Below are 15,838 nucleotides of genomic sequence, written 5' to 3'. Positions count from 1 at the left end.
CATTCTCTGAGGTAAGGGAGGCGGGGGGCGGGGGGGGGGGGTTTCTTATCTGGACTTGACACAGGACAGACAGTGTCTCAGATCGTCTGTCTCACTTCATCCTTCTCTGCTCTGCATGTTCCTCCACCGTCCCCTCCCGTTCGCTCATTTCCTCTTATGTAATGAAAAAGAAAAAAAAAGCATCATTCAGACTTGTTGGTTGCTTAAGAGTTAGCCGAAGAGAGGATGAAATGTTTTTCACACACAGTACTGAGGTCTGCTGTGTTCCATGAATCCAAACACCAAGACGACTCCTGGGGTCCCATCACTTCATTCCTGTTATTTTCCTTGATGTCTTTCCAGAAAGTGCTGGAACGCGGCAGTTTGGATTTGGTCCTACTGGGCTAGAGTGGTATCTGTGAGGTCGTGCACTGATGTTGGACAACAACACTTGGCTCTCAGTCAGTCAGGACTCTGGCTTGAAGGTGTTGATGAGCACATCGACAACTCGGTGTTCCTCTGGGCCAAACGTGTGGTTGTCGTGACACTTTCATTAGTGAAACCAATGCTAACTTCAACTGAAGGTGAAGGGGTGGCTTATTGGACAGGAAGCAGACTTGGCTCCGGAAGGTTTCAGGTTCGAGTCCACCAGCTGCCAAGTTGCCACTGAGGTGTACTGAGCATGGCACTGTCCCCACACACTGCTCCATGGGCGCTTAGGCTGCCCCCTGCTGACTTAGATGAGGGATTAGAAGCAGAGGTTGCATTTCGTTTGCAGTGGTGTGCTGTGTCACAGTGACAAATAATTCACTTTCACTTTATTGGCCATTATTCATGATGTGAGTGGGATGCAGTGCTGACCTTCAACATATTCATTGTCCACTAAGATTCTGGCTGTGGGAAAGTCGGAGTAAACTCACCCACGTTATCACGTCACGTCTTCTTTCATTGAAGTCAAATTATGAACTCACAAAAATAATTATTGGTCAAGTTAAGGTTGACTGATGTCCATCAGTGGAGATATGGACCACTGCTGGGTTCCTCGTGGCCTGGAAAAGGTGTAGCCCACATGTTACGTGTGGCCCAATAATCTAACATGTACTATATGTGTCATTTCTGGCTGCACATGAGTCAGGTGGGTCTGTCTCCTCCCGGGTGTCTGTAAAGTCACAATGATGGACTTTTTAAAAAAAGCCAGACAGAGAGGAGTGAACCAAATGAACACTGTCATTCTGTGGAATATGTGGGCCAGATGAAAATGTGTCATAACTGACATTTGATGTTTGAATTACTTCACTGTCTGACTGTGAAATGAACAACTTGTGGAACAAAACCATATGCTTCCCACCTTTCACCTTTCAGCTTCACACCCACTTGTGCCCTACATCCTGTACAACTCCCCACTAATTTGGCACATTTTCAGTGTCCTCAATCGCACACCGTTTTATTGTTTATTTTCCTCTAAACAGGATCAGAAATTGCTTCAGAAATAGAAAAATTATATATAAATTATATATAAAACTATAAAAATTAGCCTGAAAAACCTAATCAAAAATCAAATAAGGAAAATAAACCATTAGTTATCCTGAACAGGTTAAACCTAGCCAAGAATTAGCTAACTAGCAGAAAACTGTTACCTAGACAATAGTCAAGTTAAGTAGTATCAAGACCTAAAAAAATAAAGTTTAGACAAAAGATAACTAAAGAAACATTCACAAAAATGATCCAATTTCCTAACCTAAGAAACATTCACAAAAATGATCCAATCCCTAACCTAAGAAACATTCACAAAAATTATCCAATTAGTCAAATTGTCTTATGACTAGTTAAGATAAAACAAGGTTACTTTCGTAGTTAGCTGTACAAAATTAACCAGAATATGTTTAAATAAAGGTCAAAGGTAGATGTCAAAATAACATGTCATATTTATCAGCTAATTTTCAAGACACTAATTAGAGACACCAGGTTAAGTGAGATGATGTTATATCTGGTGTGTGTTACTGCCTCAGCTCAGTACCAAGTACCTGCCCCCCTCCGCCCCCCTCCCCCATAATGTCATGTGTTAAATAACACGTCTTAATTAATGGCTCTTTAAATCCATTTTGGGACAATTCTGTCAGTTCTACCCCCGGGCTCTGAGTCTCTGACAGGGACAATACAGCTCCGAGGCAGGAAATATCCCCGTGTCTCATAAAGAAACGAGGAGAGAACAACATGTCACAAAGACGGCCATAAACATCCTATCTGCTGTTCCACCATAAACTGTTATGATCTGAGTGTCAGCTCCAGTATTCTTCTGCATTCTGTCAGAGTTTTACTGTCCCTTCCGTCGCCTCCTCACTCTGCCTCCACATCGTCGTCCTTTTCCCATATTCTGACATAATGTTTGCCTTATTTTATGCATGAACTGTAAGTCCAATGTGCTTCTGCTGTCATGGCATTTAGTGAAGCCGGGGAAAGCAGGATGTCGTGCGAGAGCGTCTTCCTGTGACTGACGCCAGCGGCGTTGATGCTAACCAGTGCATTAGCCGTGCTGCAGGCTCACAGAGCCACTGTCTCTGTAAAGTATGTCCACACTCCATTGTGTGTGTGTTTTTTCCGCGCACCTGTTTGTGTGTGTGCAGGACCGGGGGGTTGTCCTCTCCGCGTTCGTTTTGCCTAATACGTCCATGCAGGCTTTGCTGGAGAGCGGGCGGCGCGCAGCAGCACAAAGATCAGGTCTATTCCTGTGCTCCACGCCTGCCCAGTGCTGATAGGAAAGGATTAATGAGGCGGGGCATCATCGCTCGTAATTAGAAACAACGCTAAAAACTATTTTTGAGCCTGTTCCTATGGAGAGATCTTGACCCCCAGGCCAACCCTCGCTCCACCACCCCCTCCCTGACAGCCACGAGGCAGTAGACGTCTGCAGAGTTGGAGTAAATATAGGCCCATAACTCCTGCAGCTATGTGACACATGGTTCAATAGAGGGGAGTGCAGATAATTCACAACTGTCCGTCTGTGTGCTCCACTGGACACTCAGATTTCAGGAGCGTTGTCTCCAAAAATACCCAGCGTGTGGCTTGTTTTGTTGTTATTGATCCCAATAAGGACTTTCTGCAGTTTCCCGCGCCACGAGCTAGGTTACAGGTTTTCAATTTCCTGTTCATCCCTCAGTCTGCTGTTCGCCTTTACATATCAGCAATTCTTCTCTCATTTTTGGAATTTACAGCTGAAGCAGTTAGTCCTAATCTGTCAGCAGGTTTCTCCTTTTCCTGCCAGAACGTGCCATATGTCTGCTCATTTATCGGCTGAATATAGTGGGATCTAGTGTTCGCAGTGAGTCAGACATGAAGAATCGATGACTGAAGTGTTTACTGTGATTTAGTAGATGGATTTGTAATTAACCTGATCAGGTCTGTGTAAAAAAACATACAAGTCTTTCTTGGAGAAAACCTTGAATACTTATATTTAGAATTGTGTTTTTTGGAGATGGAAAAATGTTTCATCAAGGAATAAATTCTTTAATGATCTAGTACTGTATAACATTCAGAACTAATTTTGAAATTCTAATTCAGGAGTGGCACAAAAGTACCTAAAGGTGGTGCAGGAAATGTATGAGCAAGTGCAGATGTACAGTAGCAGGATGTGCAGTCCGTGTGACTCATGGGTCCATGAGCTACGGTCCTGGTCGAGGATCTGTTTACACGTGGTTAGTTTAGCTAGTTTAGGTTAGTTACGTAAGTGTTAATATGTGCTGCTGAATCAGATCAGTAAAGTTGAAAATGTAACATATTGCCTCCTCCTGTGCAGCATATTTCATAATAAACAGCCATTGTTTTTGCATCGAACAGATTTCAACCATAAAACATCTGGCATGTTTCAGTTTTGTCACATCAGAATGCCAGAACGCTGACTGTATAAAATGAAAAGCACATTATTGCTTTATTCTATAAGAAACCAAAAAGACAAACAAAGGCTCTCTCTGTGCGGGGTTGAGGGGGAGCAGTGAGAAAACACAACCACCAGGACACCAGAAACCAAACTTGAAGCCTCCCTGTTTTATTTCAAAGCTCACAAGTAGAGATTACAAAACCGCAGTGCTTCAATTGCAACAGTTCAAGGTGTAGTAGAAGAGTAGGAGGGACGACAGACCAGTCGAGGACTTCTGAGCAAGTCATGCAGAAAAGGTGTGGGAGAAGGCCTCCGATATAATAGCACCCTTTGTGGAAAAAAAATAAATCCATCTGTCCATAGGTCAGTGCAAAAATAGTAATGAATATATGTATACAAAGAAAATAGATATATGTATATATATATTTATATATACTGTATATACTTGACTGTCGACTACAGACACACTAAAGATACAGAGACTTTGTTATAGAGTGAAGCCCGTTTTCCACCGGAGCCTCGGAGCCCAAAATCAGAGACTCTGATCTGCCAAAAAAATCTGGTCGGGAAGAGTTCACGTCCAACGTGACAGCTGTTCTAGTACGGCACCATGTGTCCTAAAGAAAGGGGACAGACCCCGATGGCCTGGACGGAGCTGTCAGTGGGGCTGTGACCTCTTCAAAAAGAGCATTGTGGGAAAAGATGGAGAGCACCAAATCGGCTGCGAGTGTCTCTCTCTCGCAGACCAGGAGCACACAGCATGCTTCTTTTCCAACCAGACAGAGAGAGAGAATAATGTACAGTACCACAGTTACAATGTTCAGTCAAATAGAACGATACGTACAGAAGCCATGTGTCGCCGCCACTTGAGAAACCTGGCAGATGAGACGAGAAGATACTTTTTTTTTTTTTTTCAATAACACTGGCTCAGAGGATTAGGATTTTGTTTTTCTGATAATGGCCATCAGTGAAAACAAAAACACAAGCTACAGATGTGATCAATGCTCGTTTCGTATGATCGTTTTTTTCTGAATGTACTTTGATATAACGCAGAGCACCAGTGGACAACAGTGACCACCCCAACGAAAAATAAAAACACGTGAGCACCACAGAGCGCATGTAAGAGGGTGAATTAGATGTCAGACGGCAAACTAATGTCATGAGAGTTGACCAGTGATGCTCAGCAGAATTGAGCAGGAAGTCCATATGTACGGAAATCTGTGGAAAATGTGTCTTTGTTTGGTCATAATCACCGGTTTGAAGCGTATTCAATTTGTAACTTTAGATGACATTTAGTCAAGAATGGGCTCAAAACAAGCTAAAGCTAAACCCAGAGAAGACTAAAGCTACTGTAACTACACATGTACAACTGTATTAGCCATAACGTAACTTAGGGAAAGGCCAGAAGATAGTCAAAGTTAACATGTAGCCAACAGAAAACACATGGTAAACTACGTTAGCATGTGGTTTGGAGAAGAAAAAAAAGTCCAGAAACAGTGGCAAGTCGAGAGAGCTTAAATATTAGCCTGAATAGCCTCATAAAATGTTTTTGTTTTTTGTTTTTTAAAAAAAGGTAAAATTAACCATTAGTAATCTTGAACAGGTAAATGATAGCTAAAAGTTAGCTAGCTAGCAGAAAACAGTTACACAGACAACAGTCAAGTTAAGCAGTAACAAAACTTAACGAAATGAGCTGGAAGAAAGATGCAGAAAAAAAAATAACTAAGAGATACTCACAGAAATTATCCAATTAGTCAATTTGTCTCATGACTAGTTAACAAGTTAACAAAAGGTTACGATAGAAGTTTAAAAAAGAACCAACTATAATCAAGTTTTTTTTAGACAAATGCCCACAGATTTCCATCCATACAGTTAATTCAACCTCCAGCGGGTTTGGGCTGGTTGTGCGTCTTCACCTTTGACCCCAGATGGCTGCTTCAGTGTTTTATACAAAGTCTATGGCAAGGACACATGTTCAAACACAAGTCTCACTGACGGCTTCATTTCAAGCGCTGAGTCTGCAGACTCAGCGCTTGACGAGACGTGACAGAACGACATTTGGGTTGAGAGAAACAACCTGTTACATCTTTCATTTTGCATAGCGTGAGATTTGTTTCACATGAGGGATTTGAAGCTTATTGTTTAAATGTTGGTGTTTCGGAGCCTGACAGAGGGCGCTGTGTGTGTGTGTGTGTTGAAACCTCTCCTGCATTCACCTCCACCTGGCTGACAGACACAGGACTACTCTGGGAGAAACAGTGAGTTCATGATGGTTCACGTCAGCAGCCAGTGATGGTGTTTGAGCTGTGCTTCGTTTTTTTTATTTTTTTTATGCCTTTCTTTCAACACTAACAGTGGAACAGAGGTGAACAGAAACAGAACAGGAACTCTTGTTTGGGAGGAAGCTGCTAAATGTCATCTTATTTCTGTTTTTACTTTAAGGGGAAGTCAGCTAAACATCAGCCCTTGGCTTTATCAAATCAGAGTGAACGCAAAAGTAAATCCACTGTCTTAGGACTAAACAAAGCTATTTTTAGGCACCAAAGGGGGGAGGGGAACGGACGGACGGGGGGGGGGGGTTCTTGACAAAAATACTAAGCTTAACGAGATAATACTGGTAATACTTAGGAGTCAGACGTGTACAAGTAGTCACATCCTTCCCGTATGGGTACCTAAAATGGTCTTTTCCATGAAGTGTAAAAATAGAAAAAGGTTGTTTAGATTATTTGAACTGATAATTTGAACTGACAAGATCCTGTGGTTTGGATAAAAAGGTTAGTGGACTTAATTTTAGCATTTTTGTATAAATGTGATGGTAAGTTTATTAGCTATAGCTATAGAAATATATTTTAGGATTATTTTAGATTCTTACTTTGTGGTTAAAATACTAACATGTATATTATGTGTATATGTGTATATATATATATATTATTTCTGCCATCTACTACAGTATATATGCTAACTGACTAACTAAGTAACTAACCCTTGGTTCTCTTATGAATATTCATCAGTAATGTTTACTTGAATGGTTTGACATTACCTGGTTAATGTTAGCATCACAATAGCCGTACTATTGCGATGCTAACATTAACCAATATCAAGTGACTTTTTTTTTCTGACCTTTTGCTGTTTCGCTTTAAGATGTTCTCTTTCAACTATCCTCTAGCTCTTTTTATATAAATGTGACTTACTTTTAAATTTATTATTTTTTTATTAGTGATATTTTAAAATCAAGTTTCCTTAATTACTTTGCATAAAAGTTTAAAGAAATTTTAATGAGGTTACGAAAATTTTAACCTAAGGGAGCCGTATCATTGGTAATATTCAATTTTAATAACCCAACGCGGGGGTAATTTTGACTCTTAGATATAACATTTGTCCAGAAACAAAGAACTTAGCCTCAGGCTGATGCCATGGCTCCTCTGCCTGTGATGATGACACATGGATTAAGGCATTGATAGACACTAAACTGTAGCTCAGTTTGAGTGACAGCAGAGAGAGGAGGAGAAGGTCGTAAATGATTTAAAAAAAAAAAAAAAAAAAAAAAAAAAAAAGGACGGCTCAAACGAAACCCTGACCCACAGGAGCAGGTTTACGTCTGTTTTGGTGCACCTGGGCGTGCACGGTCACAGTGACACTGGGATGGTGAGACGGTGGAGCGTGTGGCTCAGGGGTGAAGTGGAGCGAAAAACACGCAGGAGAAACAGAAGGCAGTGGAATTTTCTTCTGCCTGTTACATTAAACATCAGCTGTAGCCCTGTTTTTTTTTATAATATTCACTCATTATTTTCAAAAGTGTTTTTTTTTTCCAGCCATGCATAAAAAATGGCCACATGGCCCGTGTTCTCATGAAACTGTATACCGTACGCTCGTGTGGATGCAGGAATGGCACAACACGTGACTGTGAATTTGAATGAACCCAGAAGTGGCTGTAACAGTTTGGACAATAACAAAAATGGACTCTCAGCAAAGAGCTGGAAATGTTTTGTCATCATTAGCCATATATACACATACAAGACCAAGGTCTCGGTTGCATTCCACTCCACAGATTATTGCACAGTGAGCCGACAGAGGCTCCTTATGGTCAACCCCCGAAAAATCCCCCGTATAAAAATAGAACAACATTAACACAGCAAAACTGTCTTCATTATTATATATGTTTTTATTTCACAGGCACTGCCATGGCCAAACTCAGCATAAACTGTGCCACAGTGTGAGCTGTAGGAGTTTCTGCACCTCCTCTGAGGTCACAGCGGGACTCTATCCCACTGACCACCTCCTCTGTAACTCCTGTTCTCCTCTCAGACACGGGTCAGGTCCAAACACAGGGTTTTTTTTGGCATCATTCATCACCCCTGACCCAGAGCTTTGGCACCTCCACAGTGTCCAACATGAGCACGAAGAGATTTGATAAAACATCTATCTCTCGCGTGCTCTCGTCTCTTGAAGAACGGTGAGAGTGTGAGCAAACACTCTGGAAAAGAATTTGACTAGACGACCGTCTCCACGCCGATCAGCTTTGGCGTGAGGATTCGCGGGGTTATTCCGTTGTTCAGATCCTCCTCGAACTCCAGCAGCTGGCCCATGAAGTTGAGGTTGGGGGAGATGATGGGCCTCCTGGTTTTGACGAACTTGTAGGCGTCCGTCATGGTCATCCAGGTGTGCTTCATCAGGTAGGCGATCACAATGGTGGCGGAGCGAGACACGCCGGCCTGGCAGTGGATCAGAAGGCCCAGACCTGCTTGATGTGCTTCCTCTGCAGAGAGGAAGAAAAACAGAGCAGATAAATCCAGTGTTAACTATGAAGAAGTGCAGTTATTGACACGAGGAACTTCCTTCACTGGCAGTTCTGCTCTGTATGACAACCACCAACATTTGAAACTGTCAATGTTACGGGCTGGTTGAAGACCCACCGAATGGGGAAAGGATTTCTTTTCAAATCCAACAACAACAGTCAAATGTTAGCCAGAAATCCACTTAGCATTATTAGCCAAATTATGAATAAAATTGTCTCTTGTAGTTAAGTTGAATTAGCTCAAATTGCTTAATTTTAGCCTTAATTTCATATAAAATCTGACTAAACAAATTATAACTGGCCAGAATTCACAATATGGCCAAAAGGTAATTCAAAATGATTCCAGGACGAGTCTAATGTTGGCCTAAAAACTTGAAGCTAATGCTTGAAGAGAATTTACATTTCGCCTTTATTAGCACAGTAACTTGTGTCATAATACAGTAAGGTAAGGTACGTAGGTTTTCTTAAGTAACTGAAAGTTGACATAAAGTTTTCCGCTGTCTTTCACTGCCCCATAGAAAAAGTGAAATTTTTGCCCAGACTTCTCAAAAACATGAGTTATTTTCCAGCCACTGCAGTGATGGTGTGAAGATACACATGAGTCACAGGGTTCACCTCACATGACTTCATGAAACCTCTCACGCTGCTAAGCTCGAAAAGGTCACACAGCGTCAACAGGGTGTGTCACATGTATAAAGTTCAAACTCGTAAAAGAAACGCCGGGACAGTTTTCGTACCGATGAACTCAAACGCCTCCTCAAAGTACTGCCGCAGGTTCTGTTTGTTGCTGTCGGTGGCCGGAAGGCGCTTGTAGATGAAAAGGCCCGTGTCGTAGTGGTAGAGCGGCAGGTGGGTGGTGACGTTGAGGATGTAGCCGATGTTCAGGCGCTGCAGCAGGTTGATGTCCTGAGCGTCCTGCTCGTTCCCCAGGTAGAGGAACGGCAGGATTGGCGTCAGCTCTGCGTTCTCTATGTCCGGAGTCGAGGGCAGGGAGTGAGGTAGTGCACCCGTCAGCCCTGCAGCTGCGCCGGGCTCCAAGCCCTCGTGAAGGTGCAGCGAATGCTCACACAGGTTCTCATGGCTCTGTCTGAAGCAGCTAAGGCCTCCTGTGAACAGAAACACACAGAGAGAGAGAGACTGTAACTGTCAGGTTCAAATAAATGGAGCTAAGCTAGGAAGCTACGTACAGTGTTGAAAAATGTCCTTTTAATAACGACTTTATACCATGTTCTTCCTTTTAATGTATATAATTAGGTTGATATCAGCCGTCCGATATTATCGGCCCGATATTAGTATATTATGTAATATCTGTAAGAATCGTTATCGGCTTTTCCTCCGATAATGAAAAACCAATGCGTGGGTTTCACCAAATGATGTGTGCCCTAAAAATACTTTTTTGGGGGTAAACAGCTGTATATGAACATGAAAGTCACTAGATGGCAGCATTGCAGCTCATTTAATTAACCTTATACTAATACAGTGATTTGTACAGATAAATAAACAAATATTACCAGGCCGATATCGGTTGATATTGGAATTGGAAATTAAGTGAACAATATCCACATATCGGATATTGGTAAAAAATGTAATATCGGACATCACTATATATAATTTAATCTTGTGGGTTTCTTTAATGTAGAACTAACACTGACAGGGTTAAGTGTTCAATTCCCACTGGTAAGTTTCATGCTATAAATACTACGAACCAGTACTTCAGTCAGGCTGTCGGGCACACAGTTCAGATAAGAAGAGAAAAAAATAGACTGTAAATAGAAAATGGACAACACCGCCTGGTTATGGAGCAAAATGTCCTCTTCTAGACCTGGAGGTTAAAACTTTTTAAAAAGTCCTGGTTCTTGTAGCCAAAGTATGACTTAAGGTTGAACTAAAAATATCTACAGTTAGCCACAAACTCCAAAACAAAGCCAAAGGATGACTAAACATTTTCCTATAAATAGATTTAGATCAGCAGAATGTATAGCACCACAATTAGCCTGAAGTTGGTCAGAAATGATGCTTAAAGAGGACGACGTTGTAGGTTAACAAAAATGAAATTTTAAAATTTTGATGAAATTGTCTGGCACACAAAAAGACCCTTTATATGGTTTATTTATTTATTTTTTTTCCTCTGTATGTTGCTTTCACATACGTAGGACTTAACGTTCTATAAAGGAAAACCTTTATATGACATACGACTTTACGTTCTATAAAGGAAAACCTTTATATGAGAAATGATTTTTATGGGAACATGTTTGCGACCAGCTCTGCGTCTGTGTCCACTTTCTTTTTACGAACTCTGCTTTTCCTTCACATTTCGTCAGAACAATGACCACTGAAAAAAAAAAAAAAAAAAAAAACATACTGAAATCTTTCAATGTCTTTTCACCTAACGACATGCTGTTGTGTGTACTTTCCACTGGTAATTCACCACTGATTGGCTCCAGTAATTCTGTTAATTCTGAGTCACTTTTCCAATGAAAGTAAAACCAAAGATATAATCTGTCGTCACTCAACTTCTACACCTGCACCTGTCGTCTGTGGTGCCCTCGGTCAAAGTTCCCCTCCGTGTCATACGAGTAAGGGTGGCAAGTGGAAAGTGTTACACACACACACACACACACACACACAGTATCGCTTTGTGTCTTTGTCGTGGTAAGAGTTGACATGGACACACGTGAGTTCAAGACACAAACTGGCTGCAGTTTGTCAGCTGTGTTCTCCAGAAAACAGAGAGGATTGTTCAGAGTGGAGACAAACAGCGGTCGGACGCTGGTGTGGCACCGTGTCAGACTGACATGTGTGGTTAGAATTACACCGCAGTAAAAGAGAAGGAAGTTCAGACGAAAGAGATGCCGTTAAAATAACTTTTAAAATAACTAACCTTCCACTGGTGCTGGAGGTTTTCTGGATTTCTGTTTTCCATTCAGGCTAGAGCTACAGTTTGTTGTAGAGATATTTTAGTATATTATATTAGTAGATATATTAGTCTTTTTTTAGAGATATTACTGATAGTGATTATTAGGTAATTATTTACTCTTTATAGTATCAAATAAATATTTGATTTAATTTTTGTTGAGGATGTGGTTTAGTTCCCGGGGAAGAGGTGACATTTTGGCGCTAATAAAATCCAAGGTTGATATTTGATTTAGAGTTTTAAACACATTAATCATTAACCCCGGTTTAATATCAAAACCTCGGTAAAATCTTGATATGAACTCGTTCTATCTGTATGTCTGTGTCAGTGGGTAAAACACTAAATGATAGAGTGAGCTGCAATTCTCTAAAAACTCATATAAAAAGACCAACTTTGGTTGTATTTATTGCACCGATTCTGTAATGCAAGTATGCTGCCCCCTGTCTGTATTTTTACATATTGGACAAGAATGTGGGCTGAGTACAAGGTTTTGACTTAAAGCCTCTTTAGAACCGTGTTAACAGGTGTACAGCCTCACAAAGCAGAGGATCATTATTACCACTATTGACAGCGCCCCCTACTGTGGTGTTCAAAATTTGAACAGGATTCCTTTCAAGTAGGGATGTGGACCGATATTATCGGCCCCCTATTAGCGTAACTATTTAATATCTGTAAGAATCAGGTTTTTACTCCGAAAATGAAAACCCGATAATGCAAGGTCTGGGTTTTGTCAAACAACGTGTGCCCTAAAAATAGTTTGGGGGATAAACGGCTGTATATGAAAGTGAATGTCACTAGATGGCAGCCTTGCAGCTCATTTATTTAATCTATTTTAATATTCAGGGGATTGTGTGCAGAATGCTGGTCCCAGCAACTCATACTGTGGTTTGTACAGAAAAATAAACAAAAATTACTAGGCCACATCTCTACTTTTAAGTTATTTTTTTTTCTGATTTCAAAATTGTTTATTTTTGTGTTTAAAATTTGTCAGAGCTGTTGCCGACACCTACATCTTAGTCTCAGTTCTTCGGTGTCGTCTGGTTTAGAGATGCCGGTGAAGGGAGCGTAAACAAGTCCCTTTAAACCTTCATATCATTTACTGTTTTAGCTCAAAGTAAATGAGTTTATTTTTTTTTCTCCTCTCCAAACTCTGCTGATAAACAACATCTTTTCACAGTAAACTGAGAATCGCAGATTTTCTCAGAAGCAGCATGTCGCTGTCAGATGGAATCAGCCGAGTGAGACCGTCTGTCATTATCTGAGACTAAACCCGCGCAAGGAAAACATGAATTATGTCTCTATCACTTTCATAAACCAGTGGCTCAGTTCCTGCTCAGAAATGACCGTCCGTGCCTCACTAGGCCTCACACACCACAAACCCCTGCTGTTTCCAACACTTCCTACCTCGGCCCTCCATCACCGCTGACATGTTGTTTATGGCAATTCTGACAGATTACATGTAACTTATCTCCGCACTCGGCTCCTCTGTGTGTGTGTCTGTGTGCAGTGGGGCAGAGCATCACATAAAGGCATGTTTACAATAAATCATGACTAGTAAAAGCTGCTGGAAAGAGCAAATAATGGAGAATGAGTAAATAATTCAGCAGCCGTCACCCTGCATGAACACAGTTCAGATTTTCACTCGACTTCTGCTCGTGATAGAAATCCTCTGCCAACTTCTGCTTCCTTAAAAAGCCTTCAGATATCTCAGAGAAGTGAATATTTAACCAGCGGTTACAGTAACACAGACATGGAGGTTTGTTTGATAAATACAAATGTTCGCTCCAGGCTGCGTCTCTTTGTTATAAAGGTTGTGACAACAAACGTCTTAGTGTGAAAACGCTGCATTCAAATGCTAATTAGTTTCATTTAACAGGGATGGAGGTCGAAGGAAGGACTGACAACACCACGGTGGTTGCTGGAGACAATCTTTGTCCATCACACCGGCCTGTTCTTCCCTTCAGATGGTTGCTGGAGACAATCTTTGTCCATCAAAGACACCACGAGGACCAGGGGACGAGGAGACAAGATCAAGGTGATGACATCACACAGCCACAGACATTGACCGTCCCAGTCCCGGCCTCCTACACACTCTGATCCAGCTACTATTAAACACCAGAATCCACGAGTGATTCTGTTTATGTTTAGGTACGAGGCTGATGGAGACACAGTCTGCTCTGATTGGTCGAACACATGCAGCAGGTCAGGTGTTCACAGAGTTCTCAATGACATCTGAATTAAAACAACCAAACCTATACTTAACATCATCATCACCATCATCTGTAACACACAGCATGACGCAACAACTCAGCCTGGCACAGAACGAGTGTGGGAAAAAAGTACAATTCAACTTGGCAAACAAAGCTTTACAGCATGAGAGTGAATCTACTGGACAAGGTCAGGTGCAGTGGTCAATTTCTCCACTTGTGCTTTTTGTCCAGAGACGAAGAGAACTAATGGAAAACAGGACAAGAAGTGGGAATGAGTGACTATGTCCAAATGTACTGCGTCTATTTTACTTTTAACATAAAACTTAACTTAAAATCTCTCTCTTTGAATATATATATATATATATGTGTGTGTGTGTATGGGCTATATATTTAGTGACTAGGTTTAATACTTATTCCAAAAAATATTACTTGGACTAAATCAAAAATTTACACTGGTTAAATGTTTGGGCTAGGTTCAGCATCCAATAGCCGCAAGCTAGCACATTGTTGCGTTTGTGAGGAGCAGAGGCCAAGGCTTTAGAACACGACTGAATCTGTGATTAGAGTTTGTGAGGAGCAGAGGCCAAGACTTTAGAACACGACTGAATCTGTGATTATACATTTTTGATCCGCAAACACAATGAATGGGCCGGACGTGTGGATCCACAGGAGATCTCGTCCGGTCCGACCTCCATCTCTCCCAGGTCTTTAACACGTTACAGCGACAGTGGAACTAAACTGTCCAACGTTCTGATGTTAACAGGTGGAACACTGACTTTCACGTAGTGTTAGGTTACAGGTCAGGTCTGGGCTTCTCAGGCAGCCAGGGGTCTTCAAAACTAGACCGTGACCAGAGCCTGTTTGTTGACATGGAATATAAGTCGACCAAAATAGGAAAGGTCAAAGTTTACCGACCTCTAACTCACACGCGGCTGTGCTACCACACCATTCTGATACCTGTCAGTGCTGCAGAGCTCCTGGACGGCTGTAACAGGAGCCCCCTGCTGGTGTAGACAGTCGGACAAGGATACATGTGGTTGTCGGGTGGTCAAGCTTTGAGACCAACAGTTGTCTGACAATGTGCTAAATGTTCTACCTCTGACGGCCGAAGGAGTGAAAACAACTGTAGTTACCACGAAAATATAACTTCAGTGGAGACAAGGGACGGAAACAAATAAATTACCACCAGCACGATGGACAAATCACATCTTTCCAAATGGATCCTAAGAACCAAAGCGTGGATCTTTACACTGAATGTTCCTCGTTCCTTGGATGTCCTGACAGTTATTCTCCAACCATCCAAAGACTCTGATGTATGTGACGTGTAGACGTTACCTTTGAGGACAATGGGGTCTTTGCCCTCCCTCCTCAGCGACTCCAGGACCACGTGTAGAGGCTGAGAGACCGCCAGCCGGTTGGGGTCCGCGGTGTTCTCGTCGTAAACCACAATCTCTTTGGAGAAGATGCCCTTAAAGGAGTCCTTGCCCTCGCGGCAGGAGATGAGGTCCAGCACAGTGATCTTGCCCTGCTGCAGCCGCCGTCGGCTGATCTTGTCGGAGCAGTTGATGTGCACCGCTCCCCGGATGTGGCTCTTGTTGTACTCCATGAAGGGCCGGCAGTCGATGATGACAGGCACGGGCCCTATGGGGTGGCCCATGGGACAGCAGGTCATCCGCTTGGCCAACTCATTGGGATGGATGACCCTCAGGGAGGATATGGCCTTTGGGGTGCCCGTGGTGAGACTGGGGGTGCTAAATGCTTCATGGTTGCTCACCATGGGAGTAGGGGGCGCAGCATAGCTGAGGTTGGGGCTGCTGGCACTCACCGGGCTGTGGCTGAGGCTCTGGCTGTCCTTCTCATAGGTAGTCACAGAGCAGCAGCTGGCACTGCTGCATCCACACGACAATGAGCGCGTGGAGCCCTTGGATGAGGGCATATACGTTACAAGATTGGCCGTCGTCCGGATCTTCACCACGGTGGTGCTGATGACAGCCCTGCTGCTGCTGCTGCTGCTGCTGCTGCTCCTGCTGCTCCTGCTGCCGCTGCTGCTGCTGGCGGGGGGGGAG

The 15,838-nt window shown here is 42.5% G+C and overlaps 2 protein-coding genes across 8 annotated transcripts in view; one reads left to right on the top strand and one right to left on the bottom strand.

Moving 5' to 3' along the window:
- Nucleotides 1-15,838, top strand: part of LOC103380880 (uncharacterized) — a 101,644-nt gene that overhangs the window by 66,689 nt on the left and 19,117 nt on the right. The window contains exons 4-6 of one of the 3 annotated variants that reach the window (XM_025057104.1): nucleotides 13,439-13,473; nucleotides 13,527-13,597; nucleotides 13,711-14,255. In XM_025057104.1, coding sequence (XP_024912872.1) covers nucleotides 13,439-13,473; nucleotides 13,527-13,597; nucleotides 13,711-14,051 — 447 coding nt within the window. In that variant the 3' untranslated portion in view covers nucleotides 14,052-14,255. Of the gene's footprint in view, nucleotides 1-13,438; nucleotides 13,474-13,526; nucleotides 14,256-15,838 lie in introns of those variants that run through there. The other 2 variants (XR_521726.3, XM_025057105.1) reach the window with 2 other exon arrangements.
- The window catches only part of dusp10 (dual specificity phosphatase 10), a 12,083-nt gene continuing 3,314 nt past the window's right edge, over nucleotides 7,070-15,838 (bottom strand). For 3 of the 5 annotated variants that reach the window (XM_025057092.1, XM_025057091.1, XM_025057093.1), the window contains exons 3-5: nucleotides 15,108-15,795; nucleotides 9,386-9,754; nucleotides 7,070-8,609 (exon numbers count right to left, since the gene is read on the bottom strand). In XM_025057092.1, the coding sequence (XP_024912860.1) occupies nucleotides 8,344-8,609; nucleotides 9,386-9,754; nucleotides 15,108-15,795 (1,323 nt within the window). In that variant the 3' untranslated portion in view covers nucleotides 7,070-8,343. Of the gene's footprint in view, nucleotides 8,610-9,385; nucleotides 9,755-15,107; nucleotides 15,800-15,838 lie in introns of all 5 variants that reach the window. The other 2 variants (XM_025057094.1, XM_025057095.1) reach the window with 2 other exon arrangements.

Source organism: Cynoglossus semilaevis, chromosome 7, assembly GCF_000523025.1.
Source record: "Cynoglossus semilaevis isolate Cse_v1.0 chromosome 7, Cse_v1.0, whole genome shotgun sequence".
In the NCBI taxonomy this organism is placed as follows: Eukaryota; Metazoa; Chordata; class Actinopteri; order Pleuronectiformes; family Cynoglossidae; genus Cynoglossus; species Cynoglossus semilaevis.
Note: the sequence above shows the minus strand (reverse complement) of the source record. Positions and strands in the feature narration are given on the sequence as shown.